The following is a 27526-nucleotide window of genomic DNA, read 5'->3' as shown; positions in this document are numbered from 1 at the left end:
CTCATCTGATAACTGGAAGTTAGTACCCTCTGAACAACTTTTGGTCTTAAAAACCTGACACAAGTTTTTTGTAAATTAAGAATAAACATTGCTTGGCTTTTGTACAGAAGATCTCCCTCCCCAAGTAAGTATTTTGTCAGGTTATGTGATTAGTCCTGTCCCAGACCTGAATGTTAAACTGACAGTTGTTTACTCTCTGAAAATATACTTTCCAACACTGATTGTAAGGGTCAGAAATAGGCACATCAGCAGTAATAAAGGAAATATCACAGTACTAACATTATAGCGCAGATATTGATACAATTCATTCCTTGATAGACATTCACCCAGTCCACTAGAATGGTGCTGTGTGCCATACTCCTGCTACACAGGCTGCTAACCACTTCTACAAACGAGTCTTTTTAAATTTCTCCCTAATGGCCAAAATGGAAATAACAATTAAATACTAGCTAATGCTTTATCTAAATGAGTGCCAAGTGACAGTCTTGACATTAAATTTCCTGGCATTTTTCAAGTTAAGTCAAGAACATAACTTTCAAAGCTTAACTATCTGGAGTGAATCAAATTCTTAATGCAGCAGATTCTTTGGGAGAATGCCAGGTCTCACTGTGACATGTACAAATCAGCATAATCTGCAGCACAAAGCACTACCTCCTGGCACCTCAGTCAAGGAAAGGAAATTGGATACTTGCCTTTAGCTCTCTTGATCAACCAAAATGGTAGGACAAAAACAGAAGAGGCCTGGGGGAGTGGCAAACCCTAAATAGGCTGTTTCTGGACTTCATTCTACTCACAATACAGCAGCAATTCTACTCATGGCCCACAATACTCAACACAATGAAATCACTCACACATGGGGACATCCTGACAATTTCTGGATGATGACAGAAAATGGTAAGTAATCCTCTTTCACGGTCTCTCTCTGTTTTCTGGTCTGTAAGATCTTGGAAGGGCTGGGCTCTGGACACAATACTCTGTGAAGGCATGGGATTCAATCTGGGGAGGTCCTAAAATCCCTTCAACCCACAAGGGAGTCTGAAAGGAGAGCTCAACATGTGGGACAGGCAACGGCAGAAAGGGTGATCTAGACGTTCTATCAATGGTTTCGCTAGACAATTGCATTGACCTCAGCCAGTTTAGACTACAGAAAAAAACATCTGGATTGAAGTAAAGCTAAATATTTCATTTTGCCTGATTAAAATTGTCAATTCCTGAGGAGTTTCCTTTCCTCAGTGTTCTTCTGCGTAGTCATCTTTCATTCTCTATTTCTATCATTTATTCTTTCATTAAACAAATATCACCACATCAGTCTGTGTTAGGTGCTGGGGATAGAGTGGTAAACCAGACTCATATGATCTCTGCCTCACTGGAGCTTACAGCCTACAATTATAAGCTAACCTTAGATTTAATTGCCACTAGCCTAGCAAATCTGGTATGAAATTTTCAGATGCATTACTTATTTTATAGGGACAAGGACAACTGGAGAGGCTCGCAGCTTTATTTTAATGACAATATATTCTACTATGTCATACTTCTTTTTGACAACCTAAGTCTGTTTTATAAATAAGTGGGGTACAGTGGAGTACTGAGGCCCACAGCAAAAGAAGCTTTTTAATTAAAAAAATTTAAACTTATTATTCTTTTTCTTGCTTTTATACAGGATTGGTTGGCTCTTAAGATCCCTGATCTCTAAGATCAGTTCAATGGTCCCTATATTTTTTAATATTCTTTTTTTACTCTATGAATTTTATTTTCATTTTTTCATTTTTTACTCTATGAATTTTCATTTTTTACTCTATGAACTTTATTGTTGACGACTTTATTCATCACTTAGAATGTGCAAAACACTGTGGTAGGGCCTAAAGAATCTATAAATGAACAGAAGTGATTAATGCTCTCAAGGAGCCTACCAAAATGGGGAGCACAAAACTTACTCAAAAATAATCATAAGAGAGGTCAATAATTAGTAAATGCCCTTTGTGAAGCACAAAGTTGTTCACATGAGAAAGAGGTCATTCCCAGATAGGATTATCTCGCAAGGTCAAGGATGACTTCAAGGCTTTTGGACTGAGAAACAAAGGAAGAATTGCCATCATCATGAGGAAGACCTGGAGCAAGATTTTGGAGAAAGGCGTGGAGTTCAGGTTAAGGCACATTAGGTTTGATATGTCAAACAGGCAGTTGGATACATGAGTTTGGAGTTTGGAAGAACGGACTGTGTTGAGGATACACGTTTGAGTCATGTATCTAAAAAAGTCCTTAACGCCATGAGACTAGAAGAAATCACTGGGGGAGTGATCAAAGTTTAGTTTTTTAACTTCGCTCTTCCCTATTCCCCTCCTTTACAATGAGTTTCCACTTCATCCTCCAGTGTCTCTGGTATTCATATTATTTCTGCCATTCATATCCACAGTTACTGTCTTTCATACCCTTCATCCAATCTGCCAGCAAATTGTACTGACTCTACTTTAAAAATCTACCCAGAATCTGATCACTTCTCATCAACTCTTCTGCTATCATCTGAATCTCAGTCATCCTCATCTTTCACCTGGATTACCTCAGTTAGTCTAAGTGGTCTCCCTGCTTCTACCACTGCCCCTTATAGTCTGTTCTTAATACAGCAGACAATGGGATCCTTTTAACATGCAAATCAGAGCATGTCATTCTTCAGCACAAAACCCTGCTATGGTTCTGATTTCACTCAGAATTAAGGCCAAGTCCCTATAACGGTCTCCCAATGCCCTTTTGATCTGATCTATTTTTCTCTCCCTTGCTTACTCTGCTCTAGCCACACTGGCCTTCTTGCTAGTCCTTAAAGATGCCAGGCCTGCATCCATATTAGGGCCTTTACCCTGGTCCCTCTTCCTGGAACACGCTTCTCCCAGATAGCTGCACAGCTAACTTCTTCACTTCCTCCATCAAGACTTTGCTCAAATGTCCCCATGTCAATGAGACCTACCCTGAATTCCCTACTTAAATCTGCAAGCCCTTGCCCATAACCCTAGTAATCCTGATCCCCATTACTCTGCTTTCTCCTTTTCCCACAGCACTTATCACCTTTACCATATTATAAATTTATGTATTATGCTGGTTGTACACTGTCTGTCTCCTTGAGTGTAGGGATCTTTAATGTATTCCAAGATTGCAGAACAGTACCTGGCATACAGCAGGCACTCAAAAGGCATATGTTTAATGAATGAATGAATGATTCTGTCAATTCTAGCCTTGGTTAATAGAAAGACAGTAGTGCCATTAACCATTCATTATGGGACAAGAGAAGAAGACAAAGTCTTTTTGTTTGTTTGTCTGTCTTGTTTTTGTGTGGGACTGGTGAGGAGGACTGATGGGAGAAGAGGAGGGAGTTAGAATGAGAGGGAGAAAGAAGGATACAAGTTTTAGTTTTAGATATATTGAGTTTGAGGTGCTAGGATATTCATGAGAAAACCTCTTGCAGGCAAATGGAAAGGGAGAGCTAGAGCTTAGGAGCAAGGCCTTGACTAGAGATATTGAAATACACAATTGGAATTATCAGTGGAGAGATGAGAGATAAAGATAGTCATGTGAGTGGACGCATTCATCCATGGGAGCATATAGAACACGAGGAGAAGGTTGCTAAGGTCAAAAACTTGAAGAATAATCTACATTTAGAGTGCCAAAGGAGAAAGAGAAGGCAGAGAAGGCAGAATATGAAAACAAAAGTGATGGAAGAAGGTCAGTAAGCTGATGCTGTCAAATGTGGCAGGATGGCTTAAATGGCTTAAGGATGGAAAGAGGCCACTGGTTTTGATAATCAGGAGTTCATTGGTTAAGAAAGTAATTTCAGAAGAGTGGTAAGGATAGAAGCCAACCTGTAAGGGACTGGGAGAAAGCAAGCAGGAAGAATTAGAGGCAGATAATTCTTTTGAGAAGTTTGGTAATGAAAAAATGAGTAACGAGATAGAAGTTCTAGGTGGAAGTAAGACAAATGGTGGTTGCTGATTTTAGCTGTGAGGGAGTGAAGAATGGGGAGACTACAGCAATAATAACAATAATATGCCTGGGCCAAAACAAAAGGAATAAGTGGTAGAGACATTAAAAATACAAGAGACAATCATAAAATTTTATAAAGCTATAAGACCTTACTCATTTAGCTGCTACTCCCCACTACACCCCCAACCCACTACCCCTACTTTTAGAGGTAAGGCAACTATAACACAGAGAGACCAAGACAAAGCCAAAGTCAAGAGTCCTTAGCAGCAACCTGTGAGAAGAGAGGTGGGGAGAGAAACAGAATCAAGAGAGGAAGGCTAGCTTAGAGAAGTATGAGACAGAATGAGTAAAGATATAGAGACAATATAAGAAAGGGGATACTAAGGTAGCTTTGAACTTTTTCAGTGAAGCAGGAAGTGAAGTAATCAGGTGAATGTGAGAAGACCCTGAAACAAGTAAAAGAGATTTAGAACAGAATGGCCTCAAAGGACTATTGAAGGAAAATCTACCTGTAGCAATAGTAGGTTTCTTACTCCCATGTTCCCCTTATATCTTCTATAATAAGGATTCTCTTACTGTGTTTTTTTAATTGACATTTCCTAAAGACTTTGCATTACTCCTTACTTTCTCTCGCTTACTTAAAAACATCTTCTGGCAGAAGTGGATACGTTTCTAGGATAAACATGCTACTCCTGCTCTACACCCTATTCCTCTTCTAAAACAAGAAGATACAAATGTGGAAACTACCAAGGTACTTATTTTGAAATGCACATGCCTCATTCCAAAAAACACGAGGGAAGGGAATTCTTTTCAGTGCAATATTCAGGAAACATCATATTTGCAGCAGAACAGCACAAAATTCTACACACTCTATGTAAAGAATCCATTTCTTAACAGATCCCTTAATAAAATAAATAGGCAAAGTTTCCTTCATTGGAGGAGTAATGTTTTCTCCAGGGGAAAGGCAGAGTCTAATTCCAGCAATGTGATGATAGAGAATAACACTCAAAGCCTGCATATTCCAGATAGTTGCTTCCTTCTTTCTTTTTTTCTTCTCCTTAAGATGCACACATTAACACAAGTCTTGTTGTTCTTCTGTGCTGAACAAATACTGTCTTTGAGGGTATGGTACCCTCAATCTGAAAGACCATTATGATTACATTTAACTTTGGCTCCAAATTACCTTTTTAATTGTGACCCAGTTAAGAGTTCAGACTTTGGAGTGTCATAAATCTGGTTCAAATCATAGTTCCACCAGCTGAGTTATCTCATGCAGTTCCCTTCACTCATCTGAGACTGCATATCTAAAGGAGGAGGAATGCTAACGGCAGCAACCTGTAAGACTGCTGTGAGGTTCAAACGAGACAAGGCTTCTGAGGCGCATGGTGGTGGGAAGGACTCACGAATGTTTGTTGTCTTCACTGGACTATTAACCACTTCCCAAACCTGACTGAGCTATACTTTCCTGTCTCCAATCCTTTAAACATCTCTTTCCCTCTTTCTGCTGCTTGAAATCCTTAAAGACCCAGCCCAAATGTCACCTCCTGCACAAAGCCTTATCAGGTACCCCCATCTGGAAATGAGCTTTCTCCTGTGAACAACCTTCGTGTTTCAAAAAGGGCACATACTAATTATTAACCTCTATTATGGTTATTTGTAAGTTTTATCCTATTTTGAATGGCTCCTTGAGAGCATAAATCACCTCTATTGATTTTTATATTTTTCATGCCCTACCACAATGCTTTGTACATTCTAAGCGATGAATAAAATCATCAACAATAAAATTCAGAGTAAAAAATGAAACCATAAAGAATATTAAAAAAAATGAGGAACATTGAACTGATCTTACAGATCAGGTATTTTAAGACCAATCTGCACAAAAGCAAGAAAATGGATAATAAGTTTACTTCATAAAAATTAAACATTCATCTTTCAAAAACTTGATAGCATTATAAGCAGATATAAAAGAAAAAATTCAGCCCATACAACACAGCACTTTAATATTTAGTAGAGAATACTGTAAATGTAAATAAGGCTTCTAAAAAGTAATATAAATAATAAAAATAATTAAAAAAAGAAAAAGAAAGTAGACTTTTTTTTAAAACACTAAATGACTAACTTAGGTTACAAATATCAAGATCTCAATTTTCTAAAATATGACTGTGAAAGAGAATACCATAAACACAAAAGTAAAAAGAATTAACGGCTTCCCATTTTGGTGTATTTCTGGGAGTGATATTATGGTGGGGTGGCATTAAACCCATTTATGTTCCTACTGGTTTTCTGATATAATTAAAAATGAATTTACTGCAATGGAACTTACTTTTACAGAACTAAAGTCAAACCAATGATGACCTAACCATATCCTTAATGGGCTTTTCTTCCCTGGGAAGACACTTATGTAACACTATATGAAAGTATGAACTACCTATGTTGAGTGATGTCTATGCTAAGCACATGTGAAAGCCAGAAATGACTACCATAGCTCCAAAGTGGATAATGCGGACGGTAAGCTTAATTAGGTAAATTACCAGTTTTGTCTCCAGATTTTAAAGGTCAGGAGTTGAACTTCACGTAAAAGAAATTTCCCAAGAACTAGGCCACAAATACCTTGCTTCTGAAAGACAATGCTACTCCCAAAGGAAGCACAGAGAGAGGTGAAGTCACTGGTAGGGCTTTTACGCTCCACATGGAGAAAGCAGCCCATGTGAAAACTGGCAGAAAATCCCAACTGACAGGAGAAATTCAAGATTTCTCAGGTTTCAAACTTGCTAGTGGCTTTATAAATCACTATGGTATCTGGCAATATATATCAAGAGCTAAAGAGCTTTCAAATCCTTTGGCAGAGTAACTCTACTTCTAGGCATCCATCATAAAGAACCACTATGAGTACTATTATGAAATTACAGTTCAATCACTTGATGGAATATTATTTAGCCTTTTAAAAAGAACAATATGCATAAACAAAAAATGTGTGCTTATAGTAGAAAGCAAATTAAAAATCTTATAAACCATATTAAAACTACATTATGAAAACAAACAAAAATGTACATTAAAAAAAGACACCGGTTTGCATATAACAAAATGCTAATTTAGTAGTACCCATGGAGATGTCAGTTGTTGCGAGAAGTCTATAAATCCATGTGCAGGTATGCATCTTCTCAAACAACAAACACTAAAAATACAATTACTATCATATGAGACCACAATTTTTATATTAAAAAAATGAGAACCATGTACTAAGATGGAGAATGGGACAAGGATGCCCACTCTCATTACTCCTATTTGACACAGTCCTGAAGGTCCTGACCATTGTAATAGACAAGAAAAAGAAATAAAAATCATGAAGGTTAAAAAAAAAGAAGTCAAGCTTTCATCTATTTGCTGATAACAGAACTGTTTATACAGAAAAACTTAAAGAATCTACAAACACCCACTACAACTATTAAGTGAATTTAGCAAGGCTACAGGATACAAGGCTACTACAAAAAAGTCAATTGTATTTTTACATATTACCAACAATTAGGAACAAATTTAAAAATTCCATTTACAAAGTGTTGAAAAACGTAAAATACATGCAAGACCTGTACACTGGAAACTAAAAATCACTGCTGAGAGAAATGAAAGAAGACCTAAAAAAGCGGAAAGATATAAGTTCACGATCAAGACTCAATAAATATTACAAAGACATCAACTATTCCTAAATTCAGCTAGACTCAATGTAATCCCAATCATAATTCCACCAGGTTTTTTTGCTTTGTTTTGTTTTTTAATAGAAACTTGCAAGCTCGCTCTAAAATTTATAGGAAAATGCAAATCATCTAGAATATTTACAGCAATATATTTTTTAAAAATCGGAGGACTTACACTATCTGACTTCAAAACTTGGCATAAAATTACAGCAGTCAAGATAGTGTGGTATTGACAAACAGATCAATGAAACAGAATAGAGAGCCAGAAAGAGACCCACACTTAACACAGTCATCAGATTTTCAACAAAGGTACCAAAGCAATGAGTAAAAGAAAGTGGTGCTGTTGTTCTTCAAACACGGTGCTGGAATAACTAAATGTTCATAATGGAGAAAGAAAATGAACCTTGATCTCTACTTCAAATCATGCACAAAATGTAATTTCAGATGTATCAGAGACCTAAATGCAAAAGCTCAAGCCATCAAGCTTTTAGAACAAAATACTGAAGAATACATTTATGACTTGAGGTAGGCAAGGGTTTCTTAAGACATGGAAAGTAGTAACTATAGAAGGAAAAAACTGATAAATGGGACATCATTAAAAGTAAAAACTTCTGCTCATCAAAAGACACCAATAAGAATATAAAGAAGTAAGCCACAAACAGGGACAAAATATTTGTGAAATGTATTTGACAGACGACTAGTATCCAGAATATATTTTTTAAAATTCCGAGACTCAATACTTAAACAACTCAGAAAATGGCTAAATGATATGAGCAGATAGTTCACAAAAGAAGATATATGAATGGTTAATAAACATGAGAGAGTGCTCAATGTCATCAGGGAAACGCAAATTAAAAACACAAAGAGATACTAGTACACACACACTAGAAGGGCTAAAATTAAAAAGACTAACATCAAATGATGGCACAGATGCGAAGTAACCAGAAATCTTCTGCATTGTTGACAGAAATGTAAAATGGTACAGCTACACTGGAGTAAAGCCAGAAGTTTCTAAGAAAATCAAACATTCACTTACCTTATGACCCAGTAAATCCTTTCCTAGGTATTTTTCCAAGATAAATGAAAACAAATGTCAACAACAACAAAAAATTGTACAAGAATGTTCACAGTTACTTTACTCATAATAGCCAAAAACTGGAAATAGGCAAGGTTCCTTCAATAAGAATAAACTGTGGTACATTCAGATAATGAAATATTACTCAGCAATAAAAAGGAACAAGCTACTTATACTTGTTACAATATGGATAAAAATCTCTAAACATTATGCTGAAAGAAGCTTTACATAGAAAAGTACTACTGTAAGTTATCATTTATAAGAAGTTCTCGAAGAGGCAAACTAATCTTTGGCAGAAAAAAATCAAAATGTGGTTAGATCTAGGAGGCTGAGATAGGGATTGTCTGGGAAGGGGTATGAGGGAACAATCTGGAATGACGGCAATGATTTTTATCTCAATAGGGCTTTGGGTTATACAGACATAGGTACTTATTTGCCAAAACTCAGCTAATGTAACTCTTAAAAATTTATTGTATGTGAATTTAAGAAAAAAAACTGTTAAGAACTATAGAATTCTAGTTAATGACATGCATGCTGAAGTATTAACTGAAAGTGTATTGATGTCTGAACTTTTCTTTGAAATACATAAAAAAATAATATGGATGATGGACTAAGAAATGGATAGATAAGTGGAAAAACAGGTGTAAAATGCTAATAGTAAAATCTAGGTGTAGGTATATAAAAATTCATTTAAAATTTTTTTTAACTTTTCTGTCAGTTTAAGTTTTTTCATAATAAAATGGGAGAAAAATAGGTACTACTATAGTCTTTAAAATTTTAAATATTTGAAAAGAAAGGAAACCAATTACATTTATTAAAATAATCAAATATAAACTATTTTAAAATAAGTTAAAAATCTCACTTTAGATTCAATGGAAGCTAAAATATTCATTATTTTTAAACCTCCTCTCATTTAAATCACTAACAGCCTTAAACTATTTAGTTATGTAGCAAGTCACTGTTTTTGAACAAATTAACATTTTTGAACTAATCAAATATGGTATTAAAAAGTTTTTTCTTTCAATGCCTTACACTAAACTTTCTCTTGTACTCAAAAATCTCCTCCCATATCATTCTGTGTTAATGTATGTACATTAAAAGTACATCATTTCTTAGACTCTGTAATAACCAAACAGGGCAATATTTCTTAAGAAATCTGAGAGTTGGCTGTTTTCTTCTAAAAGGGCTTTATCTTTAGATAAGCACAAGCTTTAAGCCAGGTGCTAGTCATTTGTGTCTTGTTAATTTCCAAAATAAACAGAGGAGAGTGCCATGCAATTTCCATTACACACACTTCACCATTAGCACCAGGGTTTATTAGCTTGACACTGCTCCAGGAATAATGGTTTCATTCCTCACTGAAATAAAATAACGTGCCACATTACTCAGCAATGCGGAACTTCTCTAAAATGTTGTCATTTAAACATGGTCATGTTCTTAAGTCTCCATTATGCCAAAACAAAGGCCATTTGCTGTAGAGAACTCACTCTGGGCAGGAGAACTCTCACACGGGCCCCAGACTTACCTCATCGCTATGTCATACGATTCCGGGTGAATACAAGTTTGGTCCAAGGGATTTGGCATCAGTACAACATTCACTGCAGTTTTGCTCTTCTTCTTGCCCTGCTTCTCATTTGTGACCTCAACACCCGCTGAAGATGTTACAGCAACTCCCTGAATGTGACCTGCAGATTCAGTTTGCTGACTGCTGTAACCATTTAAAATGGCAGGGGGCGAGGTGAAGAGGGGAAGTTGGGCAGAAAAGAAGAGTCTTTAATTAAAAATGTGATTATTTCCCTACCATACAAATATACATAAACAGTAACCAGATTCTGACCATTCACTTCATAGAAATTACCACATTTGTTTAAACACTGTTAGTAGAAATTTCTGTTACTTAATGCAAAAAATATTCTTAACTGATTCAGCCTGTAAAATTGGCACTCTGGGAGAGAACACACAAAATGAAGGGAAATTAAATAAGGAGAAGGAGAAGATGATTTCCCAGAGCTGAAGACCGAACGCAAGTTCTCAAATTAAAAGAACCTACTGAGTGCAAAATGAGATGAATGGAAAAAGACTCACATTTGATATATTGTAGGGGAACTTTAGAATATTATTTTAAAAATCAAAAGAGAAAAATAAAACAGATTACTTTGAAAGGAACTAGAATCAGACTGGCATCAACTGTCTCCTTGACAAACACGAGATGCCAGACCCAGGGGAATAATATCTTAAGTTCTGAGAAAAAATTATTTTCAATCTAGACTCATATACCTAACCAAACTAGCATTCATAGAAGAGGGCAAATTAAAATCATTTTCAGACATGCAAGGACTTAAGTACAACCCATGTAATATACCCTCTCTGAAAAGAATTTCTTAAGGATAGACTCCAGCAAAAATAATGAATTTAAGAAAAATCATAATGAGGTCTACAAGAAGCAGCAATGAGCACGGAAACCGTAAAATTATTAAGTTAAATAATTGCTCATGAATAATGTAAAAAAATATACAGAAAGAATAGTTTGAAACTACAATCCCAGGTCATCTCATCATGGGATGTAGAGCCTAAGGGAGGCAGGTTGGGAAGAGTTCTAAAGTTCTGGTCTTCTCCAGGAGGAGGAGGTCAGTCCAAATCACATTTAAGGATAATCACCAGAAGAATAAAGGTAAGATACACAAATCTGAAATCACTAAGGGAAGATAAAGATGAGGTGGGAAAACAAGGAGAAAACAACTGATAAATTCAACAAACAGCATGAAAAGAAAAGAATCAGAAAGTATGATGAAGAGAAAATATGTAATACAATGGAAGATTAAGTCCAAACATATCAATAAATATGAAAGTATTAACAGAAGATTGAGCAAAACCATTAAATTCATATGTTTATAAGTCATATAAAAAATTAAACGCCATAGAAAGTTTGAAAATAAAAAAAAAATCAAGCATATTTTGAAAAGGCAAATATAGCAACACTCCTAGCAAATAAAATAATTTCAAGGCAAAAAACATTAAACAAAATAGCAATAGTCCATTCTGAATAAAGGTATGATCTATCAAGAAGATATAACAGTCATGAAACTTCAAGTACTTCATTATCAATTGAAAAAATATAAGACTTTAAAACAACCCAAATGTTCATCAATAGGGCACTGATTAAATTACTGTCCATCCATAAATTAAATACTATGCAAACATGATAAATCTATATGTAATATTTGGAAAGAGATCCAAGATATATTAATGAAACAAACAAAGCAAATTTTAAATAGCTGTACAGCATGATCCCTTCTGCATGCATTTTAAAATAATAAACACATACATACAAGCTGATATAAGTCTAAATTTATTTTCAGGAAGTAATATATAAGAAACTATTCTGAAGTGAGAGATTGAGGAGCCCTCTACTTTTGATTTTATTTTTTTTCGTACTGTTTGAATTTTCTAACCAAGTGTTCAAAAATATATAAACTGAGAAACATGGGATTATTTTATCCTCAATTTTGTTCATTTCTGGCTTCTAGGTTTTCTAGTCTCCTTAGAAAGAACTTTCACCACTCCAATGTTCTGCAAAATGTTTTCTTCAGGTACATTTATAGTTTCACTTTTTCCATTTAAGTCTATGATCCATTTGGAATTTCTTTGGGTACAAGACATGAGGTGGAACTAAAGCTTCCCCCACACAGACCAAATTCCTGCCAGTTGTCACGATACCATTTATTGGATAATTAATCAATTTTTCCTCACTATTTGAAATGTCCCCTTTACCATAAACTAAATTCCATGTATGTTTTGGTGGATTTCAAACTCTATCTATTTCCACATCAAAACCAAACTGTTTAATTCTTATAGCTTTATAAAGTAATCTCCTATCTAGTGGGGCTGGTTTTCCCTTAATTAGTCTTTCTCAGAATAAATATTATTTTTCCATATGATCTTTATTATAATTCCATCAGAAGCAAAAAAAATACATATGAATGAGCCAGGTTGTCCAAAGTAGCAAATACATAAAAGCTATTCCTTCGTGATTACAAAATGCTAAGAAGTCTACCCGATTTCTTTGCTTTTGTGCCACCAGGATTAGAAAGCAAGAATTTAGCTCTTAATCTACACAACTGATAATTCATGCTTTGGTCAGTTCTCAGTGAGGTGGGAGTGGGGAAAGCTGTCAATATGAAGCGGCCGTGGTGAAGACCTCTGAGTCACCTTATCTTGCACTAGTCCTTCCCACTTGTGATGCTCTAATCACACTGGCCGTAGTTTCATTTCTTGAATACACCAAAGTTGGTCCTGCCTTAGGACTTTGCACATGTACTGTTTGCTCTGCCTGGAATGCTTTCCTTCTGATCACTGTGTGGCTGGCTCCTTCCTTCATTCAAAATTCGGCTCAAACAACTATTCAATGAATAACTCACATAAAGCAGTTGTACTGTTCCCCAAGACAGTGTCACAGCTCTTTGTTTTAATTTTTATAACACTTATTACATTGTAAAATAAAATTGAAAAGTAAAATAAATTGAAAGTATTTATTTTACTAGTTTATTTGTTGTCTGTCTCACACATAAAAATTTAACTCCACAAGAACGGGGAATTTGTTGATTTGTTCCCTGTTGTATTCCTAGTGCCTAGCAAAGATTAGACAGTCAACACATACTGAATGAAGGAATGAACAAACAGACACCTAGGATTTATGCTAGTGAGTAGGATAGGCAATAGTAAGACAGGAGGCTCGTAATAGAACCAAAAGTGTACATTTTAATAATCACCTGCAAAATGTTCGAACATAATCCTGGTTGATTCTGATGAAGCCTGCACACTGTTGGAAAGATTTTGGACCCAGCCCTTTCACTTTCTTCAGCTGTTCTCTGTTGATGAAGGGCCCGTTTTTCTCTCGCCATTCAATAATATTTTTGGCTCGGTTGGCATTGAGTCCTGCAATATGCCTAAAAAACAAAAAGAAAACCTAAATGAGTAATGTGTCAGGGATAATACTTTTAAAAGTACTGAAAGAAGAGATCTCATCTGAAAAGACAATGATATAAAACATTTGTATCATAAAAACTGCATTACATATTGTCATATGCCTCTAAGTCAAGTTAATAAAAAAAAGAGTTAAATAAAAAAGACAAAGGGGAAAGAGTTGTCCAAGAGGAGAGAAGGACAATAGAATGCAAAATAATGACAAAACCAGTAGCTGTCATAAAGATGCTTGTAAACTGGCTAACACTGGTACAAGAAAAAGAACTGTTCCCCACGGTATTTCTACACTAGTCACATTCCCTGCATCTCTGTATCAAGTGATAATTCTGCCTATTCATGTTTAGTTTACAAAGTGAGTTAGCAGCAGAAGTTATGATAGCTACAGTTGCATTGTACTATCCTATTTTTTTATTGGCCTGCTCTCATTAATGTAAAGACTTCAACTATAGAAAGGTACTTATCCATGAATGTCATGGTTAGTATAAAAATATGAAAACCATATATTTAGGTAGTTTGCTTGGTGTTAATTAATAGATTGCCATTTAAGAGAATCTTAATTCTATTACAGAATTGCGTATATGGAATTACGGAATGTTTGTAGCAACATCTTAAAATGTAAGGGATATTTTCTTCTATACCAGTTTCAAAGTAAAAAGGTCCAGATCTTTTCCAGAGGTCCAGAATTTCATGCTGCATCAGCAGACTTGTGTAATAAATGCAAAACTATGAACAAAAGAGTAGCTCTTCTATAACCATAGAAAGAAAAAAAAGAGTACATACGATGTGATCATAATACCATGGAGATTTTAATATGTGACTTGTGGAATCAAGGTAAAAATATGGTAACCATACCTTGAACCCTCAGAATTTATCTTTTGGTTACTGCCAACTTTGACAGATGTATGCAAGAGACTGAATTAGTGAAAAATATCTACTCTCATGTGGTGGGGAACAGTTCTTTTCCATGTTAACCTTATTTAAATTCTATTAGCGACACTAATGCACTCAATAGTTACCATATGCTCTTCACTTTAGATTTGCAGTATTAAAAATGATAATGTGAATGGTTACAATTCTTTTCTTAAATGATGTCTTCCCCTCTGACTGATTACCTAAAGCAATGTAGGAACTCATAGATTTTCTATACTTGACAACTTTATACGTGTCCCCTTGTTCTAGCTGAATTTCAACTAGATAGCCAGTTAAACTCAAGATTCCATGATCTTCAGCCACAGACTTGTCTCACCTTAACAAAACTTCTGAACAGATGTTAATATCCACTCCCACAAAGCTGACACATTCTTCCACAACACTGTCCAGTGTTGCCTTGAGTAAAGTCTGAGACACATCGTGCTGAAAAGACAAAGATCAAATATCAATCAAAAGTGAAGGACATGCAGTTCTTGGACTATTCCATTACCTTGCCTATATTACTGGTAGCTGGCTGAGACACAGTGTAGCACATTTCTGCATTTCTCTTATACACATGGTTAGCAGATGTAATTGAGCTGAACTTAAGGAACGTGTTTTCTTGCTCTCTTACTCACACACCTGACTCAAATATAACAGCACCAGTATTTTCCCCTTTTCCGAAATTCTACCAGAGCAGTGGTTCTGAAACTAGCTTGCCATCAAAATCACCTGTAGGGCTTATTAAAACATAGGTTGCTGGGACCCACATTCAGGGTTTTTGATTCAGTAGGTCTGGGGTGGGGTCTGAGAAACTGCATTCTAACAAGCTCCCAGGTAATCCACGGCCGCCGGTTTCCGGAGCACACTTTGAGACATACTGGTCTCTATTATTCATGCACTGCCTTGTAGTGTTATCTTCACTTGCATATGTCTTCTGTCCCTTAGTTCTTCTTAAGAGAAGAAAACGTAAATTATAATAGGAAGCAGTACACTAATACTCAATAAGTTTGACAGTAACTCAAACTCTCATGTTTCAGCAAACTGAAGATACAATTTCTTATAAGAAGCACCTTTATTTTATGTACAGTCATGCACTGCATAACAACGTTTTTGGTCAATGACAGACTTCATATATGATGGTGGTCCCACAAGATTAGTACCGTATAGCTTAGCTGTGTAGTCAGCGATACCACCTAGGTTTGTGAAAGTACACTCTATCATGTTCACACAACAACAAAATTGCCTAACAAGGTATTCTTTAGACTGTACCCTCATCGTTAAGCAACACATGACTGTACCACTATGAAGGAAAATACACTGCCAATCAAACCATGACACATGCTTTCTTACTACTTAGAAATTTTATTTTTTAAGTATTGACTCTATCAGACTTACTTAGAAAGTTTTAAAATCACGTGTTACGCATAGATAAAAAGGAAAATATAAGAAATCTAAGTTGGTTAAGGTATTCCTAAAATTTCTTCACATTCAGCGTTCAACTCTTCTTAATCAATTTTTAGTATCATAGACATCCAAGTTTTTCCATGCAGTATTGTCTTTTATGCTATCAAGAGCCTAGGTAATGTAGCATTTCCTAAAAGAGTAATACTCTATAGTCTCTGTGATTTTCTTTCAAACTTCATATGCTCATTCTGTAAGCTTTAACAGTACTCCTATCACCAGAACAGATTTTGGACAACAATAATCCAGGATTAACAATGAAGTTCATGCAGAAATTACACCATGATTTGCCACAGGACCAACAGCGACTGTAGGACACCATTAATTGTAAGACGCATCCTCATTTGAGAGATGTTAAAATGTGAGAAAATGTGCATCTTAGAAGTGATGAAATGCAATATTTGAAAGTAAATATTCGTTGGCTAATTAAAGACAGATTACCTCAATGAATAGGTCATAATACACTTGATGTTATTCATAATTCTAAAATTAAAGATCCTTTAATGGTTGTTCTCAGATATGAAACTGCAGGTGAGCATCCTTCTCTTTTTCATATGTCTCAAGGAAATAAGGATAGGTTTGATAACCTTAAATTCTTGGGAAGACAATATAGTAAATAGAGTATGCAAGTATTATTATCATTTAATAACAACACAGTTTCTGTTCTGGAAAACTGAAGCGTGCAGGAGTACTTACGTATTTCAGAGATAACCTAGTTGGTAACTACCTAGGCCACAGCTAAAAAATATAGATGTAATTTAAAAAGTCTAATAAGCAAATAAAATCATGAAAAAGATCATAAAGGAAAAGACCTCAATGAGACCTGATTACTCTTGAGCCACAGCTTTTAAGAAGCTGGATAGTCTTTTCTTTGTTTAAGTAGATGAGAAGCAACAAAATGAAAAAGTAGAGAGAGTTGGAAACTGAGAGTAGGAGGTGGACAGCAATGTAGAGGCAAGCACAATGATAGCAACAAGAAAAAATATCTGAGGAAAGAGACAAAACTATAAACAAATAGGAAAAACTAAGAGTACTAGTTGGGAGTCATTAGAATAAAGGCAACAGCTCCACATACTTCAAAGCACACCAGATGCTTGGGATACCCAAGAGTTGCAGTCCCTGTAGCAGACAATCTTGGTTGCCCATCCTAACTTTAGCCTCCAACCCCTTTTCCTCCTTCCAAACAGAAGCCTGACTGTGTTTCAAGCATCTACCCGACCTCTGTAAGGCCATATGCTTTGGGGTAGCTGGGCCCATCTCCAGCAGATGATAATGACTGGTTAAAACCAGTGGTTTTCAAACTGAGGGTTGTGACCAATTGGTGGGTCATAAATTTAATTCGGTGGCCTGCCACCAACAGAAAAATATCAAGAAAGAAACAGAATAGACCACATTGAGCATGTTGCCCATATCCTTAACATGGAATGAACGATACAACAAATAAAGCAGCCAACTGAGACTATCACGTGAGAGGAACATGCAAATTGGCCAGGAACGTGTGTTTTGTTCACTGATATCTCATTTGATCTTCTAAGAAATGATGGTCACTTGACCACAGATTGATGGAGAGGTTAAAGAGTAACTTTACAGAGTTATGAAGCAAAGTATCAAAAAAGTATGAGAAGTTTATCATCTAGTGGCAAAGTGTTGATTCTCTCAACCAAGTTTAGTTACAAACTTTCAGTGTATTTTTCAGAAAGGATGTTACTGAGTATAACATTTTTCAAATTATCAGCAGTTGTAACATTTTAACTGAGTTATTATAAGTTGTATTTAAAGTAAATCATTTTAAATTTTAAATTAAAAAAAGAATAATAAAGCAAGCTCGACTACCAGATTTGGAAGTTTAATAGTGACAAAATTGAAGAGAAAATGTTGACTCCAGTCACCAATCTTTGATTAGAGACACATTTTAAATATAAAGAAATAATTATAAAACTTAAAACGATTTAAAAAGTGATTTTACAAATATGCAAAACTCAATAAAAATGACAGACCACAGATATATTCTTGGTAATAATGTTCTTGCAGATGACAGTTTAAAGTCTTCAAAATTAAAAACTAAACAAAAACACTTGGAACATCCCTACTAGAATGGCTAAAATGAAAATGATGGAAAACATCAAGTGCTGGTAAGGAGATGAAGCAACTGGAACGCTCAAAATATCATCACGATAAATGCATTTTAGGTCAGATATGCAAGGCAAGGCAGTTCTATGAAGGATTTATTTTGTATGTTTTAAATATAACTTCACATAAAACTGAATCAGATATATTTACACGGTGTAAAAATGCATTATTGTTCAATATAAATGAAATTAGATAACCTGCAAAAGGAAAAAAAATGAACAAATTCCTAGGAACACACAAAATTGCCCAAACTGACTAAAGAAATAAGAAAATCTGAACAGACTTATAACAAGTAAAAAAATTCAATCAGTAACCAAAAATCTTCCAAAAAGGAAAAGTCTAGAACCAGATAGCTTCATTGATGAATTCTACCAAACATTTAAAGAAGAATTAACAGTAATCCTTCCCAAACTCTTCCAGGAAATAGAAGAGGAGGGAACACTTTCTAACTCATTCTATGAGGCTAGTATTATCCTGATATCAAAGCCAAACAAAGATACCCCCACGAAACTACAGACCAATATTCCTTATGGATATAGGTGCAAAAATCCTCAAAAACATACTAGCAAAACAAATCCAACAGCATATTAAAAGGATTAAACACCATGACATACATATTATGCACTCATTATATGTGAATTCAAGAATCAGATACATATTTCTTTCAGTTGAAAAGCAATCTCTCTTGGCATTTTTAAACTTTTAATTTTGAAATAAACCCAAATTCAGAAAAAAACTGCAAGAGGAGTACAAAGAATTTCCTTATAGACTCCCTTCAAATAAATACTTCAGTGCGTATTTCTAAATATCAAGGACATTGTCTTACATATCATTGTATGATAATTAAAATCAGGAAAGTTATCATTCTTGTAATGTTATTACAATAACATTATCTAATGCACAGCCCATACTCAAATCTCATCAATTGCTTCAATTATACTTTACAGCATTTTCTTTCCAGTTCAGAATTCAATCTAGGATTACATACTGCGTTTAGTTGTGCTATCTTTTTACACTGTATGCTAGGCAGCTTCCAAGATGGTTCCCAATGATCCCCAACTCCTGGTATTCATGCACTTGAGTAATCCTGTCTCCTTGAGTGTAGAATGCAGTGATGACTCTTGTCTGTGTCAATTATTACTAAGATTATTCTTCCACTCATAATGACCTATTTGTGTGAAAAATTATTTTCAATCTTAACTCAATCAAAATTTAAAAGAATAGGGGGGCTGGCCCCGTGGCCGAGTGGTTAAGTTTGCACGCTCCGCTGCAGGCGGCCCAGTGTTTCGTCGGTTCGAATCCTGGGCGCGGACATGGCACTGCTCGTCAGACCACGCTGAGGCAGCGTCCCACATGCCACAACTAGAGGAACCCACAACGAAGAATACACAACTATGTACCGGGGGGCTTTGGGGAGAAAAAGGAAAAAATAAAATCTTTAAAAAAAAAAAAAAAAATTTAAAAGAATAGGCTCACCAATGTACCATATATGCTCATTGTCCTCATGTGTTCTGGACTAAAACAAATTCATGGGCAACTTATACCTATACATTAAATTAAACCTTTCCTTATATTTAAATATAAATAAAACAGTATTTAACTTTATCATAGGTAATAAGGGTAAGTATTATTTTGAGAAACTTTTACTTTTAATTATATTTAACTGTACAAAGAGACATATATATACATACACACAAATATGTGTGGTGGGTATCTTGGTCATGGTATAAAATTTATTTCCTACTGTGTGTCATCATTAAAACATGAAAAATAATGGTCTAAGTCAATCATGGTGGTCCCATTCCATTTGCTCAATTATGGCAAATAAAGTATGAGGGTAAATCTGCTGGGGCTTCAGAAAAAGACTTCACTGCTCTTAAATACAGACCTTTATGAAGAGCTGGTCTTTTCTTCTTTTCATTCTTTTCATTCAAGTATGACTGCTGGAGCCAGGGTAAATAAACATTGTATCATATGACTGGGATAGCCTGAGGACAAAGCTGACTCACTGAGGATGGCAAGGGGCAAACAAGGAAAGACTCTGCATCTTCATGATACTCTTGAGCTTCTGTATTAACCAGTTCTGGACTCACCCCTCCTCAGACCTTCTTGTAATGAAATTTCCTTATTATTTAATAAAGAATAATAAATTTCCTATTGTTCAAGCCACCTGGAGTTGGGATCTCTGATGTTGTTCTAACTGGAGCATTTTACCTAGGGGCTCAAAGTCTAGTGGGAAGACCGAGACAATAAAAACAACTACCAATAACCCATACTACCAAAAACCCTTGAGATTTTACTGTCAGGCATTGTTATAAGGCTTTTATAATATTATCTAATTTAATCCTCACAACAATTATACAAAATGTGTATACGATTTCATGTAGCACCTTTATATATAAGAATTTATTCTAAGGCAATAGCAAGACATGTGCAAAGGTGTGTGTGTGTGTGCGTGCGTGTACAATCTAAAAATTCATCCAGAGGGGACTGATACAAATAGATTATGAAATAGCCACAATGTGAACTATTATAAGGTCATTAAAAAGCGTAAGTCAGAATAGCTATTTTATTAAAATGCCCTGCAAGAATAAGGTCCATGATAACATACTGAGTTGAAATACTTTTTAATTCCTCCAGAAGACAGACTCATGTTAGAAAAATTTCTGCAAGAACTGCTATCGTGTATAATCCTGGATTTTGCCGACATTCTTCTCCAACTTTTTGCTTAGGAAGCACTAAAGACTTAACACTATTTTCTAAAAGTAAAAATCATACAGTATGTTTAGGGGAGGGAATACTGAACAGAATACCATATTGTCCCCATAATAATGTCCTTGACATTAAAGCAGAGGGATTGATTTTTGTCACTCTGAAAACGTTTTCTAAGCAACTATTATGTACCAGACACTATGCTAGTTGCGCTAGGTGTTAAAAGTACAGGAAAATGCATATGAACTCCATGTCTTCAAGAAGCTCAGCTTACATTTACTGAAAGCTGAGCTGTGACACATCGCCCTATTGCAGTCACGAGCATGAGAGGCAAGAGGACCCAGGACTGACCGTGCTAATTGCTGAAGACTTGACGCCAGGAAAAATGAATTGTTTTTTAAAAGTTATCTAACTCTGAATTTTCGGGCAAGTTATTTCAATAGTATAAACAGTCTGTTTCGAATTCAAGGAAATATTGTTTACCATTAGATTTCTACCTAAAATTTATGAGATTTTTAAAAAGGAATATAAGCAGTCATTTATGCTAGTCAGCTTTTTTTGAGGTCAAAATCCACATTTTTATTATTATTCTACCACAAACTTCTGAAGAATTGCTGATCCAAACTGCTCCTTTTTTTTTTTGGCCTGAAGCACTAAAATTATCTCACAATTATTTTTAAAAAGCCCTTCCAGATGAAACATTGTCTGTGGACTACAGCTTCTGCAGCAACAAAATTTCACTTTGCATATTCCATATTAAATTTTAAGTTTACTCTCAAGTGGTTTTCTGATGCAATATTCTTGAGTATTATTTTTTTTTTTTTAGCAATTATCACTCACTCATGTCCTTTCCTGTCTCTTACTATTGCCAAAATACAAAACGCAGAAAAGCTTTACAGAGAAAGTCTGGCCAATTTCAAATAAAGCAAGTTTATGGCTTCATTTTGCATCTACTTCTCTTTGATTGGCATGTGACAGTTTAAAAGAGTCATCCAGGGGAGTGTGTGTTGAATGACCCATGAAAGACAGAACTGACACAAGAATGGAAAACATTTGAGAAAACAGATATGTGTGTTTAAGGGTAGCTCCTCCTCCAATTCTTCAAATCCAGTATACAAGAGGTCTTTCTATACTCTCTTTAAAGACTAAGACAACGTTCAGCACCACAGAAATACTGCATTTAACCTTCTAAACACGTACGTGTTCTACCTCTACTGGATCACAGATATTTACATGTACTGGGACAAATAATCGTGAAATAAGACTTTAAAAATATTTCTTCATAAGCACATTCTTTTAAAAACAAACACTAGCAGAATATTTTTATTATCTAAATGAATAAACTGTACAATGAACAACTCATTGTGCCTATGGGGTTCTGGGATTAAGATGGCAAAGGGCATTTAGTCTTTCAGCACTGGAGGCATTTTACCAGATCTGGAAGCAGATTAAAGTAGGGTCAGTGGTCATAAGAGGGGAAAAAAATAACACAGGAAAAGATTCTCTTTGTAAATCCTCCTCCCTTGATAAAGCATATGGAAGGTATGCTGAAGACTTCTTTATTGCTAACTCAGTATTTATGCACCCAGTTTGCATTAACTTATACTATTTAATATAAATCAATTTATTCAAGCCAACTTTATGGCAAGATCCCTGGAACAATGATCTTTGTTCTGCACAAGACAAATGGAAACTAATTTTTAAAACCCAACCTTCTGAATCCAGGGCTAGAGTAGCCCTACTCCTAAAGTGTCGATCTCCTGGGGGTCTCAAAGGAGTGCCTACAGTTGTTCAGTGAGGTCCTCCCATTCTGGATGGCCAGGACTCCTATGTTTCCAGGACACTATAACCTCTGGAATCTCCATTCAGCTCACAAATCTCCAGCAGCTCTTCTGTGTAGGCCTTATGGAATCTTGGCTTCCATATGCACACCTTAATATCTGGTTAAAGACATTAAAAAATAAACAAACAAGACTTCTTCTTTCAGCTATGATGGAGTAAATGGTACTAGAGTACTTTTCCCACCATAAACAACTATAAAACCAGGTAAAATATATTTGGCAACTAATTTTAGATGTGAGACAACAGGCAGTGCAGAGCTACGCTTCCAGAGAGAGGGGAACTATGTAAGACAAGCCCTACAATTGCCCACAATCTCTGTCCTATGACATTTTGTAGACTGTGGCACCAGGAAGTGGCACAGAGTATAGCAGTCTTATAGAGCTGGGGAAGCAGAAATTGGAGTTCAGGATTGCTGAAGTAACTGGAATTTTAAGAGTAAGATACCAGAGATGATGGAGCTTTGAAGAGCAGAATTACAGAAATTTGTATGAGACCCCATAAGTATTCAGCTAAATACTAAGCTGCATATACCCAGACTCTGTCAGACCAGGCAGAAAACAGCTGCCTGGGAGTTTGGGGCTATACAGAGATTCCTGAGATTGCACAGAGCTGGGAGACACAGGATGTCCTACCAGCCACAGTGGGGAGACCTCGCTGAACACTCAGGCATTCCATTGTCACCTCAGAAAGACCAGGCCTTAGAAATGGGGCTATTCCAGTCCTGGAGTAAGGGCTATTCTACACCCATCCTAACAAAGTTTATAACACAATTCTTGTCCAGATGGGTTCACTGGTGTAGTCTACCAAACATTTAAGGAAGAAATTATTCCAATTCTCTACAGTCTCTTCCAGAAGACAGAAGCAGCTTTATTCAAATTACAAAAACTTGGAAGCAATCAAGATATTTTTCAGTAGGCAAATGGATAAACCATTGTACATCTAGACAATGGGATATTATTCAGTGCTAAAAAGAAATGTGCTTTCAAGCCATGAAAAGATATGGTGGAACCTTAAATGCATATTACTATGTGAAAGAAGTCAGTCTAAAAAGGCTGTATACCACATGATTCCAACCTATCACATTCTGTAAAAGGCAAAACTATGGAGACAATAAAAAGATCAGTGGTTGCTGGGGTTAGAGGGGAGGGAGGGAGGAATCAGCATAGCACAGAGGGTTTTTAGGGTAGTACAACTGTTCTGTATGATACTATAATGGTGGATATATGTCATTATACATTTGACCCACAGAATGTACAGCGCCAAGAGTGAACCTTAATATAAACTATGAACTTTGGGTGATAATGATGTGTCAGTACAGGTTCACTGATTGTAACAAATGTAACACTCCGGGTACAGGATGTTGACAGCAGGAGAGATTGCGCACATATGCGGGCAAGGGATATATGAGAACTCTCTATTTTTCCACTCAATTTTGTTGTGAAACAAAAAACTGTTCTAAAAATACAGTTCAAAAAAATTTTCAGTTTATTAAACAAAACCAATCCTTACAAGATTCATTCAGATCTGACAATAAATTGATTGCCAAAAGAAATTCAACACTTTTTAAAAGACAAAATTTGCAATCTCAACACTATAACATTCACAATGTCCACCATACAATAAAAAATAACTAGACATACAAAGAAGCAGACAAATATGACCCATAACAGAGTAGGAGTGGGAGAACGATCAGTCAATAGAAACCAACCTAGGATAACCCAGATGTTGAAAATAGCAGACAAGAACTTCCTTTAATGAAGCTCCAAGACTTAAAGAAAAATATGGTCATAAATGATGGGAAACAGCACAAGAGAAATGGAAGCTATAATAAATAACCAAATGGAGATTCCAGACCTGAGAATACAGTATCTAAAATGAAAAATTTATTGAGTGGGTTTAAGAGTAGACTGGAGATGAGCAGAAGAAAGAGTAGGTGAACATGATGAGGGATCAACATAAATTATCCTATCTGAAGAACAGAGATAAAACAGAGAGGGGGGTGGAAAGCAGAGACTTAGTGACCTGTGGTACAATAACAAAATAAGCATAATTGAAGAAGGAGAGAGAACAGGGTAGAGAAATATTTGAAAAAATAAAGACCAAAATTTCCCAAATATTTTTAAAAATGTAATGTATATATCTGAGAAGCTCAGTGAATCCCAAGAAGGATAAATACAAAGAAAACCACACTTATGAATATAATAGTCTATCTGCCGGAAAACAAAGATAATGAGAAAATCGTGAAAGCAGGCAGAGAAAAAGAAGATATTACATGTGGAGGAACAACAATATGAGAAATGGCTAACTTCTAATCAGAAACAATAGGCCAAGGGGGCTGGCCCCGTGGCCGAGTGGTTAAGTTCACGCACTCCGCTGCAGGGGGCCCAGTTGTTTCATTGGTTCGAATCCTGGGCGCGGACATGGCACTGCTCATCAAGCCACGCTGAGGCAGCATCCCACATGCCACAACTAGAAGGACCCACAACGAAGAACATACAACTATGTACTGGGGGGCTTTGGGGAGAAAAGGGAAAAAAATAAAATCTTTATTAAAAAAATTAAAAAAAAAAAAAGAAATAGGCCAAGAGACAAATGACGTCTTTAAAGTGTTGCATTAAAAAACAAAATAAAAATGAGACTGAAAAAACCTACCAACCCAAAATTCTGTATCTTTCAAAGATGAAGGAAAAATAAAGGCATTTTCAGGTAAATGAGAACACACTGCCAAGCATACTTATACTACAAAAAATGTTAAAGGAAATTCTTCAGGCTAAAGAAAACTGACCCAGATGGTGACTATGTGGATAAATATATAATTGTGTGTGTGTGTTCATATTTTAATTAAAAGACATACGACCATTTAAAGCAGAAATCATAGCACCATACTTTGGGATTTATATACATGAAAACAATCAAAGAATGTGGAGGAGGTGAGGTGGTATAATATTAACTCTAAATAGACTGTGAAAAGGTAAGCCTATCAATTGTAATCCCTAGAGTAACTACCAAAAAGAAAATGCAAAGTATAGGTGAAAAGTCAATAGAAGAATTAAAACAGAAAACTAAAAGTTATTTGATTTTCTGCCAAAATAAGGCAGAAGGAAGAACAGAGGAAAGAAAAGCAGATGGGACAAACAGAAAAGAAACAGAAACATTGTAAACCTTAATTCAACCATACTAACACGTACATTAAATGTTGATGTAGTAAATGCTTCAATTCAAAGGCAAAGATTGTCAGTCAAGATATAACCATATGCTGTCCACAAGAGACACACAGTAAATATAAAGAAACAAACAGATTGGAAGCAAAAGGATGGAAAAAGATATATCAGGCAAATATTAAGACTACAAAGTGTGGCTATATTAATGATTTCTCCACATATTTACCATCTAGTGTCAATTTTCTTTAGCCTGAAGAATTCCCTTTAACATTTTTTGTAGTGCAAGTCTGCTGGTAGTGAGTTCTCATTTCCCCGAAAATGCCTTTATTTTTCCTTCATTTTTGAAAGATAGAGAATTTTAGGTTGACAGTTTTTTTGGTCTTATTTTTCTTTTTTAATGCAGCACTTTAAGGATGCAGATATATGAATACCAGAAAAGAAAGACTTCAGCTCAAAGAGTATTACCAGAGAAAACGTGTATTACCTAATTACAGAGCTTCAAAACACTTGCAGCAATTCAACTGCTAAGTGTTTACCTAAGGGAAAATTTTATAATATACCCTGCCCCCAACCTTATACAAAAATGTTTCTAGTAGTTGTATTCATTAATAGTAAAAAACTAGCAACAGCCCAGGTGTCCCTCTTTAGGAGAATGGGTTAAAAAATGTGGTATGTTTGCATAACGGAATACTATTCTGCAATAAAAAAAGAACAAACTGATACATGCAAAACAGGTAAATCTCATAGCCAGCAGGCTGAGTCAAAGAACCCAAGCACAATGGAACACACATTGTATGGTTTCATTTATGTAAAATTCTAGAACAGACAAAACTAATAATGTGTGGTGAAAAAAATCAGAACAGTGCTGTGTGTGGGAAGGGCTGAACTTTCTGGGATGACAGAAATGTTCTATATATTGATACATGTGGGTTATGCATTTGTCAAAACTCATTGCACTGTAGCACTTTGCCCTTTTCTGTATGTAGATTATACCTAAAAAAAGAGGAGAAAAAAAAGAACTGTAAATAAACACAAACCCAATCCATGTTTCTGAAGTGTTAGGCCAGAAAATCATTTTAGGAGCAAACAGTGAAGCCTTTAACTAGAGATCTCTCTTAAGATTCACAGCTCTGAAGCAGGTGGCTGGGGTACAAAATACAGACCACTCCTGAGTTTTGTTTTTTGGAATCTGAGAGTAGATGTTCTCTCCAGACGTCTCACCTCCTGACCCTAAAAGGTAATTCTTTTCGATAAATAATAATTTTCAAAGCCAGAATCATTCTCAGCATAGCTTCAGCAGACCACATACGAACTTAATGAAAAAGAGCATGCAAGGAGATGGCACAAGCTTGCTAGTTAGCTGCTTCTTTGGTTCTCATTCCATAATTACTAACATAAGATACTGATCCCGCCTTAAAAAGTTTCCTATAATGATTAAAATTTAAACAAAATGTATAATTCTTTATGAACTATGAAGCTAAAAAATGAGTCTTTTCATCTGCTATCATAATAGCCTGGTGTTTGAATTTTAATCTAGTCTGGCTTTCATTCTGTCTTCCAGTAGGTGCTCTTATGTCCCCTAGTGGATG

The 27526-nt window shown here is 35.6% G+C and overlaps 1 protein-coding gene across 2 annotated transcripts in view; it reads right to left on the bottom strand.

Moving 5' to 3' along the window:
* The window catches only part of SRBD1 (S1 RNA binding domain 1), a 206418-nt gene that overhangs the window by 13596 nt on the left and 165296 nt on the right, over positions 1 to 27526 (bottom strand). Inside the window, exons 17-19 of one of the 2 annotated variants that reach the window (XM_008518029.2) lie at positions 14966 to 15072; positions 13506 to 13682; positions 10262 to 10444 (exon numbers count right to left, since the gene is read on the bottom strand). In XM_008518029.2, coding sequence (XP_008516251.1) covers positions 10262 to 10444; positions 13506 to 13682; positions 14966 to 15072 — 467 coding nt within the window. The remainder of the gene's footprint in view (positions 1 to 10261; positions 10445 to 13505; positions 13683 to 14965; positions 15073 to 27526) is intronic. The other variant, XM_008518030.2, reaches the window with a different exon arrangement.

This window comes from Equus przewalskii, chromosome 14 (genome assembly GCF_037783145.1).
Source record: "Equus przewalskii isolate Varuska chromosome 14, EquPr2, whole genome shotgun sequence".
NCBI lineage: Eukaryota > Metazoa > Chordata > Mammalia > Perissodactyla > Equidae > Equus > Equus przewalskii.
This window is presented reverse-complemented; position numbering and strand designations above follow the sequence as displayed.